The following is a 20,754-nucleotide window of genomic DNA, read 5'->3' on the forward strand; positions in this document are numbered from 1 at the left end:
GAAAACTCCTTTCAACAAGCTAAAACCTTGAGCAAACATCTAACGTGCCTACATCCAGCAGTCATTCTGTTCTTACTCTGACACTCAAATCTGAATTGAAAAATCAAAACCTATTGTGTTGTTTTGCAGGAGTCTGTGGAAGCACTTCCGAGCAGTCAGCCTGTGTCTGTTCTTACTCGTGTTCCCCGCGTATATGGCCTACATGATTTGTCAGTTTTTCCACATGGATTTCTGGCTGTTGATCATTATCTCCAGCAGTATTCTAACCTCTCTTCAGGTAAGAACAACAGCCCTGTGCAGCCCTGCATTAACTGTGATCTAAGTGTTATTCTAAGGGAGAAAACACATGATGAGAAAAGAACAGGGATGAGAGAAGGGCGGAATTACAGAGGGTGATGAAAAATCTCTTTCTGTGTCTGAGGGCTGAGAGCAGAGGTGAATGGGAGTCTGCTTCAAACTGTAAATCCAGAAGGCTTTTGAGGGTGTGTAACTATCATAGTAAAAAGGGTTTTTTCCCAGAGTACTCATTTATGTATCATTACTTAGCTATAACTCTTTGAAAGCAATTTGATGTTCGAAACACAGTAGTGTCAATAGAGGAAATGTTTTATACTATAAGTATTTGCTATTACTTGGGCTTTTTATTATTAATTTTTTAAAGTTGCCCTTGAAATGCTCAACGCTCTTGTTTAATCAGCTCAGCTGTTCTGGACTCAGGAAGGTAAGGAGGAAGTACTTGGGAACAAGCTTAAATGCTTTGCAAGAAAGAGCAACTTTCATTTGTCTTGAAGTTCGGCAACAATTTTACTACTTTGGGGCATGCCCAGCTTGGGAGCGTTGTGTGGACACATCTCAGTGGCCAGCACTGACTCCAGCTCCAGTTCAGAGCTGAAAGCTGAGTTCATGGTCTTGCCCTGCATTACAGGTGCTTGGGACACTCTTCATTTACGTTCTGTTCATGGTGGAGGAGTTCAGGAAAGAACCCGTGGAAAACATGGACGATGTGATCTATTACGTGAACGGCACCTACCGGCTGCTGGAGTTCCTGGTGGCTCTGTGCGTGGTGGCCTACGGCGTCTCAGAAACCATCTTTGGGGAGTGGACTGTCATGGGCTCCGTCATCATCTTCATCCACTCCTACTACAACGTGTGGCTGCGGGCACAGCTGGGCTGGAAGAGTTTCCTCCTTCGCAGAGACGCTGTGAATAAGATAAAATCTCTGCCCGTGGCCACGAAGGAGCAGCTGGAGCAGCACAACGACATCTGTGCCATCTGCTACCAGGTAGGAATGGGAGTGTCAGAGCATTGGCTTGAGTTGAAATACCCCCAGACCAAGTTCGGTCTTCAGCTAAAAGAAATAAGTGGCTTGATTTATGTGTAATGAATAATACTGCACTTAGTAAGTAACTGGAATCTCCCAGTTTTCTGCTTTGTGCAAATTGGAGTGCTGTCTCCAAGATAATTCTTAGGAATGAAGAGCTTGAATGTGCTTAAACTGCCATTTATTTTTTTTTCTCCAGTTACACAGCAAACTCCATCCTTAAGCTGCTTCGACGCCTCTTGTGTTTGGGTTGAGCTGGTCTCAGAAATAGCAGCAAATGTGCCCTTTCCTCATTACTGGAGGATTTTGTTAGTGAAAGACAGCATATTCTTGGTAGCTGATCTGTTACTGTTCTCTAGAAGCAGCACAATCTCTACAGACATTGCTGCTTCACGTGTAGTGCCAGTTTTGTGGCAGAATCCTAATTATCAAAAGGTTAAGGGTCTTGCTAACATAAGCCAGCAGATGTAAGGACCTTAGACATTAATGCTGAAAGTAATATCTTTATCACACTCCTAGCTCCAAAGTCTCTTACTCTTGAATAGAAATTGTAGTTATATGTGACAGTGAAAGAATCACCCTAACATTAGTAGTGTGCAGTTAAGAGTGGGATTGGATTGGCTCCAAACTTGATAGAAATTCTTTTGAAGAGTAAAACTGCCAGATTGAATGACAGTGTTCAAAACACCAGAGTAGTATTACGTGGGTCTCAGCTGGCAGAGTTCGTGGTGTCACTTCATTTCTGGTGGTGTTGCATGTTGTATCTGTCATTGTGTTGTTTGGAGTTCCACGATTGTTTTTTGAGCCAACCAATCCTGTGATTCTCATCCTGAAAAGGTCCTGTTTAATAATATCTTGCAAACAAAGGTTTTTTGCCTCATTTTTAATGCCTGTAATAAAGCAAGGCCTGGCCTGTATTTGAACTGTGTGTGTATCAGAGAATCGTTAAGGTTGGAAAAGACTCCAAGATCGAGCCCAGCCTGTGACTGATCCCCATGGCACTGAGTGCCACGTCCAGGCCTTCCTTGGACACCTCCAGGGACAGTGACTCCACCGCCTCCCTTCCAATGCCTGACAGCCCTTGCAGTGAAGAAATATTCTTACTGATGCCCAAAACAAACTTCCCCTGCCACAGCTTGAGGCCATTTCCTCTTGTCCTGTGGCTTGATCACTGAGAGAAGAGACTCACCTGGCTGTCCCCTCATGTCAGGGAGTTGTGCAGAGCCACAAGGTCCTCCTGAGCCTCCTTTTCTCCAGGCTGAGCCTCCCCCAGCTCCCTCAGCTGCTCCTCATATGAAACACTTTTGGTGTGAAGGAAGGAACGTTTCTTTTCCTTGTGTGTGGACTGCTTCTCTCTCTTCTGTGCTTGGTGAACCTGTCAGATGTGTGCGAGATGAGAGGAGAGGAATGGGATTACAAATAATATATTTCTTTTTTTTTTTTTCCTTTTTTTTTTTTTTTGTGTCTTTCAGGATATGAAAACTGCTGTAATCACACCATGTAGCCATTTTTTTCACGCGGGTTGTCTTAAGAAATGGCTGTACGTGCAAGAAACCTGCCCTTTGTGCCACTGCCAACTGAAGAGCCCTTCCCAGCTCCCGGGACTGGGACCAGAGCCAGTGCAGCAGCCAAATCCCAGTGCAGAGCAGACCAGGCCTGGAGCAGCTGAGCCTGGTGCTGCGTGTGACCACGGGCCGAGCGTGGAGGACAGCCCGAACAGGGGCCGCGACGGACACGACAGCCCCGAGGCCGCGGCCCACGCGGGGGGATCTCGCACCGTGGGCGGTGCCACGAGCCCCTGTGAGGCCAGCCAGGGAGCAGCCTGTGCTGCAGAACTCGCTGCAGCCCCAGAGGGCTGCCCTTCTCGGGATCTGAGCGTTTGTGTCCAGCTCTGAGGCTGCAGAGGATGACGCAGGAACAAACACATTTCAGAGATCCGCGTTTGACTCGGAAGAAAACCGATCCTCCACAGCTGTGAAAGAAGCGTAGCTATTGATGCTGGTCCAAATGTAATCTCCCATGCTGATTTTTATGGGCTGCTTGGTAGTGGTAACTCCAGTGAGATGTAGTAGAAATGACTCCAGAAGCTCTCTGAACTGTGGGCATAGGAAGGATGTCTGGGAATAAATAGCAGTGCGAGAGTGTTTTCACGATGTAGGTGAGGGGTGAGAGGAGCAAGAGGTCTGTGAGGTGTTGTGGCCAGAGGGCCAGGAGGCTGGCTTGGTTTTGGTCAGGGGAAGGAGTTGCACAGAGTCCCAGGTCCTGAGGGGCGTTAGGGGCCGCGAGTTGCCGGTCTCTGGCCGATGGGCGGCTTCGGTTGCTGACGTTTTTTTGTGGCACGTAAACAAAAATCAAAGATGTAACAACGGTGATTGTACCAGGAGGTGGAAGCACTCTTAATACGTCGTGTGTATGCTTTGGGTGTTCTTGGGGCAGTTGCATTTGAATTCATGTAATCTATAGTGACTCTTGACTTTTATGACAGAGTCGTCAATATTTTGATGTATATGAAACTTTTGCTCATAATGGGCACAGTGTGGGCTGCATGAAGTAAACTAAAACTCTCATGAACACTTTGCCTCTGCTGGAGGAAAGTGGGATGAGTTTTAGGGCACGGATAGAGGCCTTGCAGGACTGTGCTGTGTAATGTTTAACCCTTGCAGCTGAATTAAAACAGTATTAAACTCTGGCGATATTTGCACTTTGGGAATGAGTACATTATTGTGTATGATCAGACTCCGCAAATGCCACTTTTAAAAGCTGTTAATAGGTTTGCACCTTTTTTTCTTTGACAAGGACATGTCCATACTTAAATTTTTACATTCATCATGGCTTCGAGTAGAAGGGACAGGGGTGGGGAAATAGGTGGGAGTAGGGGGCAGGCAATTTTTTTATGTGAATTTTGATATGAAGAGAAATTAGTCACTTATTTATACGATAGGCTTGACTCAAGTGTTTTTCAAAGTCGGTATTCCTAATGTGAAATGTGATACTATTTTATTTTTAGTAGTAAATTTGGATGTAGACTGACAGACATAGCTGAATGTCTTAATAAATTACATTTGAAGATTTTTACACCTGGTTATGTGATTCTTGTGCTGAAATCCCACAAGTTTGAGAGGCACGAGCAATAGCCCTCCTTTCCCCCTGATGGGTGAAACTCCCTATGCTTGTGTTCTCCCCTGCTTCCCTTTCAGTGCTCTATGTCCTGGTGGCACCTCCTGCCCTCCCCTGTTCTTGTCACCAGGTCTTGGCCAATGCAGAACTCAGAGGCACGATTGCTTCTGGAGGCTGTGCCTGCTGCTACTGAGCCCCAAACAAACCCCAAATCTGTTTTCTTCCCCCTGACAGGATGGCAACATCAGTCACCCCATCTTCTGATTCTGTATCTCAATTTTGTTCTCTTGTCTGTTAATCAGAAATTTGGATTTATCATGTGCTTTCACTGATGATCCCAAAACTTTTATTAGCAGCTTGGTATCTTTGGGGAGGGGTGAAAAAAAAGTTGAGAATATTTCCTTGAACTCCTCTCTCCTGTCAGTCCATGGTCTGGGTCCTGCTCTTGCATGCTTCCATTTCTGTGAAATTGGATCTTTCTCAAAAGGATGTTTTGTCCATGCCCATGCTTTCCATCTACATAATTTAGGCTGTTTCCATTCCTGCCACGCTTTAAAAGTCTGTGGAGTCAGGAAATGGGGATTTTCTGGACAGGGCTGTTACAGGATGCTCCTTAGTACGGTGGGAATAAGGCTTTCCCTCAATTCACAGAATGTCTTTGAAGGACACTCTCCTGAGCTCTGCTTGCTGTCCCTGGACGTGGAGAAATAATCCCATAAACTTGTGGAAAGAGTAATGGGAAGCTTGGGATGGGATCACCTCACTTCCATGGTAGGGAGCAAGGTGGGAAGAGCCAGGCTTGCTCAGCCTTGGGGAGGGAGGGCTCTGTGACCCCAGGGAAGGGAGGGAGAGGAACTCACCTGTGGGATCACCTGGGGACAGGAGGGAACCACGGGGGTCATTCCTATCCCACACTGTCACATCATTTTCATAAATGTGGGAAGTGTTGAAAAAGCAGCAACGCCCTGAGGTTTGCTTTCACTGCTGATGCTGAGGAGGCGTTTCTCAGCCCGGCTGATCTCTTGGCCATGGACCTTTTAATTTATAACCTGAATTATTCACAGCTAATTGCTAATGCCAAAGCTGTAGGAAAGGACTGTGGATTTACAGCAGTGTGGAGTGAGTGCACCTGGAGGCTCCCTGGGAATCCAGAGGCCAGCAGCAGGTTCAACAAACAACTGCCTGCCAGGATTACAGCATGGAAACGTGGATGTGGCGCTGGAAGGGAGCCTGAGAGGCCAGGAAGGTTTGTGATCTTTTAGGCAAAATGATGCTGCGCTATTCCCACTGGAATGACCCAAAAGTGACTGTTGTGTGCTGGAGAAGGTGCTCCAAGACGTGGAGGCTCAAGGAGCCCTGCACAGAGGGGTGTGATGGACTGGAAACAGCTCTGATGCACTTCTTGCTGGAAAAATGATACCTTAAAAAGGGAAAGGAGAGGAAGGGGAGCAGAGTTTGTAGGAACAGTGCTTGAAAGATGGAAGTTACCTCCATGAGGTGCCAGCACTTTTTATGAAGAGCTGTAAGAGCAAAGTGAGCTGGAGCGTGCCCAGTGCTGCAGGGTGGCTGAGGCACAGCAAACTGGTTGGTAAAATCTGGACTAGAAAACTTCAGGGATGTGGCTGTGTTCATTTTTTTGCTTCATTTTTGGTTTTTGGCAACTTAATGCTGGCAGGATACCATTTTCTGAAAACTAGGGACAGCTAGCTCTGGGAGGAACTTAAAAATACGCCTGCAAAGAATGGGGGTGGGTGGGAAATAAAAATACTGATAAGCCAAGCAGGCTGTATCTTGCAGGTCAGGAAGTTCAGGGATGAAGTGAGAACTGCCAAAACCGAGGCCAGCTTAGATCTGGCAGAAGAAATAAACTTGAGCAGGAGGAAAAGAGGGAAGGCTGCTCTGGAGGAGCAGGGAGGTTAGGAATGAAATGAACTGTCTGTCTGAGTGCTCTGTAGAGCATCTGGACGAGCGCTCCTGACCTCTGTGCTCTGTCTGGTGCAGAACTCACTCTTGGACACTGCTTTGAGTCGATTTTCTATTTCTCTGCAGCTGTGCATGAGCAAATGGGAAAAAAATGCCTTTGGAGTGTTTATGACCAGGGTGTAACTGTAGGCTGTGGCTTGGAATCATTTTCATGTGGATTCACGATGGTGGTGTGATTGATGAACGTTTGGACTCAAAAAGATGCTTCCAGCTAGGTGATATAATGGGAACAGTTGGGAATTTTATGGCTGGTTGGCTTTTTGTTGGAAATAGGAGCGCTGATCACATGGTGTGGTGGTGTGTGTCTAGTCAGTCCTATCAGGTGTCCCAGCTCAGGGAAATAAATGGATTTACACAAGGTGGGATGACTCCATGAGGAGAGAAACAAGTCTGTGGTGAGGGGTTTGATTTGAAAGCCTCTCTTTGAGCTGCATTGCTCTCAGCTCCTTTGGGTTTTGGCAGTTTTGCAGCAGAGGAATCCATTTCCTTCCTTGTTCCTAAGTGAAACGCTTCATTTTATGCCAAGGCTGAGAGTTCTTGAAATGCACAGGATTTTCCAGCATGGGAAAATCTCTTCTTTTGGAGTCCCCTTTTTCCTGGCTAAATTAAATTTCTAAGTTGACTCAATCATTTTCTAATATAGGCAAAAATAATTGGGCTTAAATTGTCTAAATGTTTGAGAGCAGACTCTTATGTTTTTCCTTACTGGCAAGGACAGGCATGGAGTTTTAATTCCCTTGCTTCAAAATTCAGGTTTTCTCTGGCAAATAAGCTATAAATACAAGAATAATGATCAGTGTGTAAGCCCTCCCCGTCCCACACACACTCTTTTGGGGAGAGCTGCCCGTTTGAAGCATTTTCTGGGCAGCATTCAGAACGAAAGCAACCAATTGGGGGTGGATCTGATGTCACTGGACTTTTTGGGTCGGGGCAGGAGGCCTCCGTGGTTTGGAGCCAGCGGGATGGTGCAGAGTGCAGGGCTGGAAGGTCTCAAGAAGGAACAATCCATGGACCTCTGCAGGTCTGTGCTGCTCCCAGGAGGGCTCTGGAGGTGGCCAGGGGTTGGTGCTGGCTTTTATCCTCCTGCATGTTCAATTTGCATGAAGAAACCTTTAATTTTTCAGCTTTTCAGTCTCTGCAGTGCCTGGAGCTGTTTTGTGTGGACTGCTCATCCTAAACCTCCCCTGTGACATCGCCCCACAAAAACATTTGTGGGAAAGATTGCCAAATACATTTCCCCCACTAATCTCTTTGGCTTTTCTGGCATGAAGTTGTCAGTAGATGCAGCCTCGAACTCCATTTTTCTCAGTGTCACAATGCTGAGTGTGGCAGCACTGCTGATCCCAGTTTCTGTGATATGAGAGTGCAGCCACATTAAAGATCACAGCTCACAGCCCCACACCCCGAAGATACCAGTTTTGGCTGTGCCTGTTTATTTTAATTACAGCTGTTTTACTCACTGGATCCTGCTAGAGACCCAGGTGTGGCAGCTTCTCTCCTTGGTGCAGCTCTGCTGTGCCTGGGAATGCTGAGTGCCAGTGTGGAGAGCCTGGCCAGGGAAATTCCATCCCCTTTCGTAAAGGAGGTTATGATCCAGCAGATAAACCACGCAGCAAATGCATTCTGTGCCTCTAAGGTATTGGTTATGCTCTTGAAAACAAACACTTTTAGTGAAAAAGCCTGCTAGACTTGGTGAGCTCTCTGCAACTTGCCCAGAATCCCATAGGTTGTTTTCCAGAGGTTTTTTCCTTCTCCTTTTCCCTGGCAGAGATGAGCAGGATGAAGATGGCAGAGTCAGGAGGAAAAAGGGGAGGTTGGGAAGGGGAGAAGCAGGGGCTGGGTGCTGGCAGCTCATTAAACAGCTCTCAGAAAACATCCTGATGCACAAACCTAAAGGAGACCATCCTGGTTAGAGAGAGAAGTCATAGTAGGAAAAGAATTTAAATATAAAATCAACCAAAAAAAAAAAAAAAAGAAAAAAAAAGAAAAATAAAAGAAAATAAAGACATTTATTTGTTTTACAAGTAATTAGACACAAATTTTCCCCAGTAGTTGCCATTTCCTGGAGGCTTACAATCCACATCCTTAAATAAATCTGGTAGCTGCAACACTCTCAGCTAATAGCACAGCCAAAGACCAGACGAGCTGCAGAATTCTGCAGCAACAGATGTGAAAAGCACAGCCCTGCAATGTCGATAAATTACTTCATTCCTAGGAACTTTAAAATGTAAAACTGACTTAATTGGATTAAAATAATCAATTGAATAGGTATCTGGTATTTATAAACGAAATGACATACAGTTTCTTAATTGACCATAGTCTGGGTTTTCTTTAAATTGATTGTTCGCTTCTAGCTTGGGGAAAAAATGCCAGCTGGAATGCAGAGAGATTAAGTTTTATTTATTTTCCTTGCTAAGAGCCACATTGTGCAATTTAAAAGGAAATGTCCTTGAAAGATGAGTTCCTTTGTAAACTGTTTCAGCCCTTGTTTGTTTTCAGATGGAAATTAATTTCTCAAAGGCCCCCCGTGCTAGAAAGTACGTGTTGATAAGTAAAGAAAAATGAAAAATTGCAACCTGCTAAAATACATCTTGTTTTCGAGAGAAAAGTCTTTGCATGGATGAGTTTGGGGTACAGCTGATCTGGTCAAAGTGATCTCCCCTGGCATAGGTGGAAGGAAACAATCTGTGGGGGAGAGCCTCAGACACAATGGTGCTGCTAGGGTTCCTCATTATGCTTTGATGTGCCTAAATACTGATCCTAGGTGAGTGTGCCAGCTCCCTGTTGAGCTGGGTGGGTGCAGCCGGGGGGCTCTGGGCTCTGCCTGGCCCTGTTTAGCTGTCACACATGGCAGGGCGGCTTCACTGATGCTGTCACAAATGTTTTCACCAAAAAACGGGGCCTCTTCTCCCCAAGCCCTGTTCTCAGCAGAAAACACATCTCCGATTCCGCTGGGATTTTACCTGCTTGGATGTGTTATCTGCTTTATCTGCTTGGTGGCTCTGGAGCTGTTCCCTCTGGCTCTGGGCACAAGCGCACCCGGCTGCGTTTTGGGGGATTGGGCAGCGCTGCCTGAGGTGGGTTCTTGCTGCTCTGATGTTTTCTCTCGGTCTGTGAGTTCAAACTTTCCTCCGGACATCGCTCCCCAGGACCCGGCTCTCCAACACCGGCGCTGGAGATGTTTGTGCCAACGCCTGGACGGAGTCACGGCCCGGGCAGCGGGACCCTCGCTTTCCCGGGAGCCCGGGTCGCTCTCCAGAGGGCTGGATCCTCTCTCTCCGGTGACAGAGGTGAGCAGGAGGCGGTGGGTGGGAGCCGGTGCCGGCGGCTGCCACGGCGGGGCACTGCGGGACCGTGCGGGACCGGCACCGGGAGCTGCGGCTGCGGCTCCGCCAGTGCCAGCAGCGCCGGGACCTGGGCAGGGTGAAAAACAGCACATTGCTATTCCATTCACATTTACAGATTATCTATCTATCTATCTATCTATCTATCTATCTATCTATCTATCTATCTATCTATCTATCTATCTATCTATCTATCTATCTATCTATCCATCCATCTATCTATCTATCCATCCATCCATCCCTCTATCCCCCATCTCCCTATCTCTCTCCCCCTCTCTCTCTCTTATATATATATTATATATATGCATAATATATATAATATTGCTATAATATATATAATATGTATATTATATATATTATAGCAATATTACCACGACTTCTACTACTACTATTATTACTATTACTACTATTATTACTTTTAGACCTATTACAGTTATTCTTCACCAGCAAAGTGGTGAGCAGAGCTGCTCTGGCACATTCCACGGTGCTGATCCACTGCCGAGTTTGCTGGAAAATTGGGATTTACATTCACAGGGCATCAGAAATATGCTTTGACACTGGTAGTTTTCTTTCAGCTTGAAAGGCTTTTTTTTTTTCTCCCCTCTCTTAAAAAACCAGCGCAGTTGAGTCTGCTCTCAGTGACAAAGGTTTGAGGGGCCACGAAGGAAATTCCTTCCTTCGGAGATTCCCGCAGATAACGATTCGTATGATAGAAATAATTTCATTTGGGTCAGGATTTCTGCTCAGTATAACCCAGGGGTATTCTGAGAATTGCTTGGATTCTGGTGAAATCCCACTGGATGCCAGTCAACACTGTCCAGCTGCAATTATGGGGCCAGAGATTTCCCCCTCTTCCATTTGCAGAGGATTTTAAAACTGGGATGTACAAACACAGGCCACTGTCACAAACTCCGATGGGAGCCTGCTCTGCAGCTCCTTGAATACAATGCCTTTTGCCTTCTTGCATAAATATTTTAATTGCTAATTTGCTGGTCTCATTTAACACAGATTTGGCATTTATCATTTGAATTTAAACTTGTTAAAATTGACGATTTTCTTGGCTACCTAGGTTAATAATTTAAAGGGAAAGCTCATTATTAAATTATTACGGGTAATTATTTTGTAACTAGTGTGGAAATTGTCATTTCTGCAGCCTTAAAAAAAATCCTGGAAGGAAGCACGTGTGGATCAATATGGATCAAACCCCAGGAAGTGTAAAGATGAACAGGACCAGGATCTCATGTAGAAATATCATACGGATGGGGGAAAACGCTGAAATTAGAGAATTATTTTCTACCCTTGCAGCTACAAAGGTTTGGAGGCTGCTGATTTCGGTGAGTCGGTGCTGAGCTTTACTGGGCAGAAAACCACTGGTAAAGGTCCCGAGGAGCCTTTTTTTCCCCCGGTGGTTCCAGATTCCCATCCCTGCGAGGTGTTTGCTCTGCAGCCGCTGCTCCCGTGTTTTTGCAGGTCCTGCGCACCCGCCCTGGCCCCAGCAGCCTCCTCCATCACTTACACTCTGCAGAGCGGGTCGTGTTTCCTGCTGACTGAGTCGTCAGACGCGTCATTCCCTTAAAAAGGGTATTTTTAGGTGCGGGGCGTGTTGCTGGTGCAAATGACGCCACCGCGGCCCCTCCGGCGCTCCCCGGTTTCTCAGGATCCGGCCGGTGGTCCCCCCGCAGCTGGAATTAGCCCGCGGCAAAACTGCGGAGAACAATGAGGCAGAGCGGAATCCCCTCCCCGCTCCCACCAGATGGCCCTCACGCTTTTTTCATTTCCCTCCGAAGCGCTGGGAAACGCTCTGCAAGCACGAGGGATGCGAATCTTTCCCGTGCCTTCATCCCGGGCTCCCGAGCCTCCCCTTTGCCGCGGCTCTGGGCTGAATCCTCGCGGAGAAGCGCTGCGGCACTTCAGGAGGGGCAGAGCCGGTGCTGGGAGCGGGGCAGAGCCGGACCTTGCACACGTGTGCCGCAGACTCGTCCCAAAACCGCACCTGGGCTCTGCTCGAGGCGGGCTGCGCTCTGCAGGGCACCGGCTGTGCCTCGCTCAGACGTCAGCCTTCGCCTCGCAGCTGTGGCCAAATTCTGCCAGCGATGCTTTTACGCTTTTTGAGAGCAAGGGGCAGCTCGGGAAGTACTGAATCAGGCAGTAATTTCTTTCTCTGTTGATCTCAGGAAGGAAAAAAATAAGACATTTTAAAAGGGCATTTACTAACCCCTCACCCGTTACCTTTATTTGAGTTTCAACTTTACGGTGGTGTTATAATATCGAGAAATTCAAATAGAACTTCTCAGCTTGCAGAATTGTGAATTTCCGAGTGTTGGCACTAGTTTCAGCCAGCTCTTGATCCCGGATTTCCCGATGTTTGCACCTCCACCCTCATGCCAGGATCAGCATCCTTCTGAGAGCAATCCCGGACCTGGCTCTCTCATCCCGAGCTGTTGTGGGAGTATTTCAGTGCTTTAAGCAGTGGATTTGTTTATGCACAGCAGAAAGGTGCTGCCCAGCCCTCTCTGCTCTAAGCTTTTCCATCTGCATGGCCCCATCCTGACCTTCATCTACTGTAGGGCTGTGGAGGGGCTCGTTCCTGCTCCAGCCTCGCTGGCTTTTCTATCGGGATTAGCTTTAAGGGGCTCGAGCTGTTGAAGGGTTTTCCTCCTGATAAATGGACTGAGACCCATATTTTCATCTCACGTCATCAAACATTCATCAGATGCCGCTGGTCATTACCGACAGAGCCAGGTCTGAACTCGTGACCCCGCAGTAAAAGGTCCCATTAGCAATTTCCTTAAACTGTCAAGTCACGGCGTGACACAAATGAAATGCGATGGGATTGTTTTTCTTCCACAGGTAAAGGCAGTGGGCTTCTGCCAAATTTTTATTTACCGGTGACTGTGCCACCAAAACACTCTGGCAGAGCCTTTGTGCCCTCAGGTGAGGAATCTGAGGAAATACGAAGATGCACGGGGGCAGCTGCCTGGTCCCACATGCAATTGTCACCTGTCCCCATGAACTGCAGAGCTCCAGTGCTCAATCCCATCCTGAGAGCGCCAGGCACAGCACACAGCTCCTGTGCCGAGACCGTGCCTGTGCTGCTCCCTCGAAGCAATAAAGGCAGAGACTGACAGGCATTTAGGAAAGCTGCTCTGCCTCACATATCACACTGTACTGTTCTTTTACCAGCAATTTTTGTATCCCAGTTCTTCCTCTCTTCGCAGAATCATTTGAAGAAATAATGTGTGAGGGGGGAAAAAAATTACCTCTGGCAGTCGTGTTATAATGGCTCTGGTGCTGACAGCCCTTTGGGAGCAGTGGCAGCAGCAGGGTAAGTATATATGACATCTTTGTAGTGATAAAGAAACAAATAAATGTTCCCATTAACACTCCATCAGGTCAACAGCTATTCCAGACCAAGGCGATGTTGGAGGAACCGGCTTGATTCATATCAGCTCAGACACGCTCCTCTTGCAGCGTGTCTTCTGGAAGGCACATAAACCAGAGGTCCTGCTCTGGCCAGGTGGAGTCATTAAAGAATCAGTGAACTTTTTACAAGTTGTTTGAAATACCCTGGCCCGAATCCAGCTCCAGTGTTGCTGCTGTGTCTGTTTAACAGTTCCTTCACCATGCCACGACAATGGCTCTGTTTCGGTGCTGGGGGATGTTGTTTCTCCATGCATCGTCTGTAGCACATTTTGGGAAGCTTCTGAACGCTTCACTTCCTAAACCCTGCAGTGAAAGTGGTGGGATGTGAGCCCTGCCACAGGAGCCTGCTCGGGAAGCAGGAGCAGCGTTTGTGTGTCATCCATAATGGATGTGTGTGCATATGGAACAAACACTCGTGCACACAGATGCTCACAGAGGCTGCCCCTTTCCTGGGCAGAGTCAGCAGGAGCTGAGCTTCACTAAGGACCACGATGTCTCACTCCCTACATGAAGGTTAGTAAGTGAACCGCATCTTCCAAAAAATTTCCATGTGTAAGAATGTTTAAATGGGCTTTACCTCTGCTAAAATGCAGATTTGGTAACGGGTACAAACTTTCTAACTAACACAAAATAACCCCGAGTTCCCAATGAGTTCCCTTCCTTCCTGTGTAACCAGTGCTGTCCCTTTACCAGAATCCTTCTTTTTCACACAGGTTGGTTATTTTTAACAAAAGGCCCTAAGGAGGGACATGAGGAAAAACCAGGTGGGTGTTTTTTTTCTGCCTCGAGTGACAGAGATCCTGGACAAAGAGGAAAACAAAGAAGTCCCCTGATCTGGATCAAGAAAACCAAGACTTGAAGTTCAAGTTGTCCAAAGCTCTGGAAGGTCAATGTAAATGTGAATGTCTCTCTGTATCTTAAACTTCATTGCAACCAAAAGCACTCCTATGCTGGTAAAATCTCACTGCTCAAAGGTATGCCTGTGGCTCCAGGGAGAATTCTGAGCCAGATGATGAACTTAGTTCTGCTTCTGCTGAAGTCATAGGACCTTCTGATGTTTACAGGAATGCCAGTGGAAACAGATTTCCAAACAGTCAGCACAAAAAGAGCAGCCAAATACCAAACAATCCAGTCCTAGACATGGAAATCTTCACGCTTGTAACCCAGCAAATATTGAATATCCAATTCCCCTACTGGGAAATCTCCTGGGGTTTTGGAGGGCACCCTTCAAAAGAGCTTGTGCACCTTTAAGTCGAAATCCCAAGATGCAAAGTCCTCCGAGTTTATGGAAGTGTTTAAAAGGAGATATAGATTCCAGAGCCACTTAAACGCTTCTGATAATATTCAGCCTTAATTCAGCAAAGCGTGTGACAACTTTAGTAGGTATTTAAATCCATTCCATGTAATATGCTTAAACTCATCCTCTCAGAGGGAGGGAGTGCCTGCCTCTGGATTTCTCCCTTCACTCTTCAATGGGAGACACGTACTTACCTCTCCCTGAAGCCAATAGCAGTTGATTGGACGTTTAATGCTTTGCTGAACTCACTGTGTAAAAATCATAGCGAGGTTTTGTGTGATAAAATACCCGTAATCTGTCCAGCGGCTGCCAGCATAAACAAATAAATACAGGGCAGACTTAAATGGATGGCAAACCTATGTGAGTAGTGCAAGGAACCAAAATCCTTCTCAGGGCCCCATCCAGCCCGGCCTTGAACGCTCCCAGGGATTGGCATCCACAACTTCCCTGGGTAACCTGGGGGATGCACCCTCCGTGCTCAGAAGGGAGTTTGCTGTCAGAGCTGGGAACGGGATCGGGATCGGGATCTCGATCTCCTGGTGCCGGGATACCGGGGGAGCGGGTGGTGAGAGCCGCTTTTCCCCCCGGGGATGATCTCCTCGGGATTGCCCCCGCTGGGGACACCTCCAGACAATCGCTGTCCTCCCGGGATGTTCCACCAGTCCCCGGGATCTTTCACCTCGGGATAGTCGGTCCCCCGGGATCTCGCCTCCTTCCCACCTCGGGGATCGCCCCGCGGGATCACCTTTGCCCCGGGACCGACGTCCTCCGGGATCCCCTCCCCTGGCATCTCCCGCCATCGGGACCAACCTTCCCATGGGATCCCCGTCTCCCGGGACTGCCCCCAAGGATCCCCTTTCTCCCGGATCCCCGTCCCCTAAGGATCCTCCCTCTGAGGATCCCCTCCCTATGGGATACTCCTCTCCCGGGATAGCCCCACAAGGATCCCCCTCCCCTGGGATCCCCCTCCCCAGGAATCGCCCCCGAAGGATCTCGTCCCCTGGGATCCCCCTCCCCAGGAATCGCCCCCGAAGGATCTCGTCCCCTGGGATCCCCCATTCCCGTTCCCGTTCCCGTTCCCGTTGTGCCGGAGGGGGCGGTTCCCGGCGCGGCCGCCAGGTGGCGCTGTGGGCACGCGGCGCTGTCGCGCCCCCCTCCCCGGTCTCGGTTCCGCCGGGGGGACCCGGGAGGGACACGGGAGGGACACGGGGGGACACGGGAGGGACACGGGGGGACCCGGGAGGGACCCGGGAGGGGCCCAGGAGGGACCCGGGGGGACCCGGGCGGGACACGGGGGGACACGGGAGGGACACGGGGGGACACGGGGGGACCCGGGAGGGACCCGGGGGGACCCGGGAGGGACACGGGGGGACCCGGGAGGGACCTGGGAGGGGCCCGGACCCGCCCCGATCCCCTCCCCGGGCCCTGCGAGCGCAGCTGCGCTTCTCTCCCTGTCCCTCCCCCCCCGGGGTGATGGCCCCGACGCAGTTCCACAGCTCTGCTCGCCCCTCGCCCCGTGGGGGGGGCTCCCGTGCTGGGTGGCAATGGGGGGCGCTGAGTTTGGGGGGCTGCATCCTCCCGTCCTCCCTCTGAGCAGTTCGCTCGGCCGGCCTCTCGCTACTGCCTCAGGCACCCCGAGGAGGGTTCCCCCTTTCCTCGGCCCTTGAAGCAGTTGCTCTGCTCAGCACTCGCTGCTTCCCACCCGCAGGAGTGAACCCCGACCTGGGTGGGAGCCCCGACACCCCATCCTAGCCAGGGGTAACCCGGGAGTCCCTCAAGGGAGGCAGGAGGAGGAAAGCTCCTGGATGAAACCTTTCCATCTGGGTCACCTGCTGCTGCTTCTTCTGTGTAACAGGGGTGAAAGTGGGGTGCTGTCACCATCACCATCAGGTCCTCTGCTGGTCCCAGAGGCACCCAGGCTCTCTCCTCAACAGGACTATTCTATTCAGTCAGAGTATTTTATCCCAATTCCCAGTTCTCTGAGCCTTTTTCTCCTCTTCTCCTTCTCCCTGGGAGCTAGCCAGGTAGGAAGAATAAAGCACCCCAAGTAGCCAAGGCAGACATTGGATTTATCCGTGGATGGAAAGTCTTTGGATCAACACAGGAGCCCGTAAGGAAAATAATTATAAAAAGCATTTTCATTGGGGACGACATGAGTGAACTCTTTCCAAACCCTTGGAAAAGTGCAGGCACGTGCTCAACACCTGAGTGCTCTGCTTTCAGTCCCTCCTTGAGAGGAGGGGCTGCTTTTCCCTTTCCCCCCGTTGTTCCTCTGCCTTCTCCCGAGAAGGGCAGGAAGGAGCGTGGATCCTTGGGGGGGAGCTCATCCAGCTGCAAAGGTCAGGGACGAGGGACCAGAAGGCTTTTCTCTCAGAAATTCTCACTTCCAACTACTTCTTCCCTCCCTTGGGTTGTGGGCAGAGGGAAGCGAGGTCTGACCGTCCCCGCTGTGCTGGGAGCCCCAGGGCAGGAGAGGAGGGACTGGAGGCAGGAGGAGGGAGTTGTCCTGGATAAACTCCAGGGCAGAGGCAAGAGGGGCCTTGTGCCCACTTGGAAACGTTGTCAAGGCAGGGGAGAGGCCTTTCGCTGTGTAAGAACTCCTGTGCTCTGGAACCTCTGTCTCCTGCCTCACAGAAGCTATGTTTATCCTCCAGAGCGAGGTCTCCTTCCACGGCCCCCTTGCTCAACTGCCTCAAAACCATTTATTCCCCAGGAACCCTGTTTTTCCCTATGCAGGACGAGCAAGCCAGGGCCAGCTTTTTCCATCCCTGCTATCTGTCATGACCAGCGACACTGTGACCACGTCCCAGTCCTGTCTGTGAGCTGCCTGTGCTGCAAAGCCTCAGCTCCTGGCTTTGTGCTGCTGGGCAAAATGCACGGCTCAACCCTGGGAGCAAATCACAGCCTGCACCTCTCGGTGTGTGTTTTATTCTGTGTAGAACATGGAGAGCATTTAACTTGGGCTTGCAGGGAACCCTCACTGCAGCACGCCCCAGTTTGCTTCTGCAGCAGAGGAGTGAAGTGCAGAGTCCCAGCACTGAGGGTTCCCCCGTGGCCGGCTGGGCAGCGTCCTCCAGCTCTGTTTGCCGCGCTGAAGGAAGGATGGGCACAGCTTTCCACAGGAATAAGCTCCAGCCTCATGGAGGGCCTGGCAGTGATCTGTGTGCTGCTGCAGTCCGGGTGGTGCTGGTCCAGAGAGCAGACCCAGGCAGGGGGCAGAAAGCGAATGCTAAAGGCTGCTGGGAATTCCTTAAAATCAAAGTGCTCCAGAGTTGGCCTCTGTGGGGTGGATGGAGCACAGAAGTCTCCTTGCCTGCTGCCAGCTCTCTTGCCTTTTTTTTTTTTTTCCCCCATTTCTTTTCTTTTTTTTTTTTTTTTTTTTTTTTTTTTTTTGCAAAGTCCTGACTTTCTCACCCCCTCCCTGTTTCCCTTCTGCTTTTCTTTCACACTCCTCCTGTGGGGGTCGAGCCAGTGTTTAACTCTTTCGTCCTTACAGCAATTATTTAGTGGCTTTGAGACTACCCCTAAGCCCCAGGTGGGGCATCTCCCCCCCAGCCTTCAGCCACGGCTCCCTGTGTTGGGCACGGAGGCACAAATCTTGTATAAAGAAGAAAACAGTGGAAAACTTGTCAGTATTACTGTCGTGGCTGGCTGTCCCTGCCCGGTGGAGGTGCCCTCAGACTGCAGCTGGGATGCTTTTCCCTTCAGCATCTTGGAAAAGGCAGGGAAACGGTCCCCTGATCCCCTGAACAGATTTGAAGGGCGAAATCTGCCAACTGCTCAGTATATTGATTCAAATGCATTATTCCTCCCTGGGCAGATCCCTGCCCTGGGAAAGGAGCAATCAGTGCAGGTGCAAATAGCTTTTAATTGCAGAATGTATCTCACCATGGAGGCATTTAGGCTGGATATGATACAGCTGATAGAGCAGCAGCCGGAGGAAGCCCTATAAGCTGGAGCTCTGCAGAAGCCAAACTGCTCCTGTGCCATACCTTCGGCGTAAATATTCATGTGTGGCTGTGTGTCCGTGCTCTTCCACATCTCCCTGAGACGTGACACAGTAGCACCGTGTCAAGATTCAAATGGCATCTTCAGGGAGTGCGAACACTTGCTGTCTGTGACAGTTCCTCCGTGAGGATGCTGGGGGTGTGGATGTTTTGTGTGTGGACTCGCCTAAAGCCAAGCATCGGGGGCGGTTTCTCAGTGCCAGCGAGGCTCTGTGCCTGCTTTGGAGTCGGAGCTCTCTTCCCGAGGCTTAGCTGTGGGTTCAGGCGGCTGTGCCACACAAAGTGATGCACAGGTGGTTGGGAGAGGGTCCTGTGTGATTGCCGGGCTGCCGTGGGAGCCCGAGCTGTAGAGTGGCGCTGAGAGACTGGACTGGCTGCTCTCCAGGCCCTTCGGGGGATGCAGCCCGGTGGGCTCCGCTGCCCTTTGCGGGGCTCTGCACCCCTGGAAGGAGCGGACAGCAGCCGCCCGTCTCTCCATCTCCCAGGGCGGCATCTCCCACGCCTCTGAACGGGGAGCCGGGGCATGGAAGGACACAGCAGCAATTCAGAGATAGCGCAGACACTTCAGAGGTTACCCTGCCTCGCCGGAGCCTCCGCGGTGTGACACGGCCGTGGAGAGGGCGAGGAGCCGGCGTGCCCCGAGCGATGCGCAGGGTTTTGTTTCATTATGTGTGCGAAGATGGGCAAGCCCGTGTTTGGGGAGGCATAACCCAGGCCGCCGGCACAGAGAGCTCCTTCCGCGGCAGGAGCCCGTGCGAGAGACGAGACGGGAGCGGCTCGGCCGCGGAGAGATTTGGACAGGGGAAGGATGGAGGGTGATGCGGGGACAGCGGCGGGTCGGCGAGCCCGCGGAGAGATGCGGGACTGAGCCCGCTCCGCCGCCGCGCAACCGGCCGGGCTCTTCCCTAGCGAGGACAGGAGCTAGTTTTATTACAATTCCTATTTTCCCTGGAAAAACAAAAATCGGACTTCTAGGAAAAAAAGAAAGAAAAAAGAAAAAACCCAAAAACTTTCACGGCGAACTGTCCTGTTCGGAACTCGCTTGTGCCGCAAAGCAGCGCACGCTGCCGGGGAGCGGGGCAGGAGCCGGGGCGAGCGGCGGGGGTGCAGCGGAGATTTGCGGCCGGGGAGTTGCCCCACACGCGTTTCCAGCGAGGGACAATCCCGGCCTCGGGCACCGGGCACCCCCAGCTTTGGGCAGCCGGGGTGGGCAGCCCGGCGCGGCCGGCGGATCCCGGGGGCAGCGGGGAGGGCTCGGCCAGCCCCGCACGCAGCGGTGCCGGCTGCGGGCTGCGCGGGAGCGCTGCGCCCTCCTGCCGAGGGCCGGCCCCGGGCTCCGGGCGGTCGGTGCGGGGATCGGGGCAGCCCGTGCGGGGCCGGCGCTCCGAACAAAGGCGCGGCCGCGCTGCGCCGGGCCCGCCCCGGGCGCTCCGGGGCAACTTTCCCCCGGGCCGGCAGCGCCGGGGGCGGGGATATGCTAATGAGGGAGGCGCGTCCCCGCCCCCTCGGCCGCGCTTTGCCTGCGCCCATTGGCGGCGGCGCCGCGGGGGCGGGGCGGTGACGCGATGCAAATGAGGGGGCGGGGCCGCGGCCGGGCCGCCCCCCGCCCGCCGGGGCTGCGGGGCTCGTGTTCGGCGGCGGGGACAGTCAAAGTGGCTCCCATAGGGAGAGACGGCGAGTCCGCCCGGCGCTGCGGGAGAGGGAGGGGGCACGGGGAGCCCCAGGGTCTCCCTCCGGCCGTCCGTCCGCGCCGCCGCCGCGGGTGCGCCCCTCTCGCTCCCTTCCCGGCGTGCGCCCGGCTCCGGCAACTCGGCTTCCTGCGCGGCTGGAGGAGGGAGGAGAGAGGAGAGCAGCGGAGAGCGCTTCGGCTGGGAGAGGAGAGAAGAAAGAGGGAGAAAAGAAAGAAAGAAAAGAGAGAGGGGAGAAGGGGGGGGGACTTGCCTCTCTTGTCACTGGAAAATGACACTTGATGTAGCAGAGCCTGCCGCAGCTCCCGTTCGTCCTATTGTTTCTTAAACTGCCATCTGAGATTTTTTTTTTTTTTTTTTTTTTTTTTTTTTTTCCTGCTGCCATCCGAGGGGTGTCTTCATACAAAAGGGACTTCAAGTACTCCTCCGGCTTGCGAGCGCTGCAACCAGCCCCCAGCACCCCGCCAGCCCCTCCAAGCACCCAAACAAACTGCACACGCAGCAAACAGCAGCAACAAAACCGGGCTCTGATTGCCTCTGGATTTTTTTTTTTTTTTTTTTTTTTTTTTTTTAA

The 20,754-nt window shown here is 51.1% G+C and overlaps 1 protein-coding gene across 2 annotated transcripts in view; it reads left to right on the top strand.

Annotated features, from left to right (window-relative positions):
• RNF145 (ring finger protein 145) overlaps positions 1-4,396 on the top strand; it is a 46,173-nt gene extending 41,777 nt beyond the window's left edge. For both annotated transcript variants that reach the window (XM_040078420.2, XM_040078421.2), the window contains exons 9-11: positions 130-277; positions 926-1,282; positions 2,794-4,396. In XM_040078420.2, coding sequence (XP_039934354.1) covers positions 130-277; positions 926-1,282; positions 2,794-3,216 — 928 coding nt within the window. In that variant the 3' untranslated portion in view covers positions 3,217-4,396. The remainder of the gene's footprint in view (positions 1-129; positions 278-925; positions 1,283-2,793) is intronic.
• Positions 4,397-20,754: the final 16,358 nt, after the last annotated feature.

Source organism: Hirundo rustica, chromosome 14 (genome assembly GCF_015227805.2).
Source record: "Hirundo rustica isolate bHirRus1 chromosome 14, bHirRus1.pri.v3, whole genome shotgun sequence".
Classification (NCBI taxonomy): Eukaryota; Metazoa; Chordata; class Aves; order Passeriformes; family Hirundinidae; genus Hirundo; species Hirundo rustica.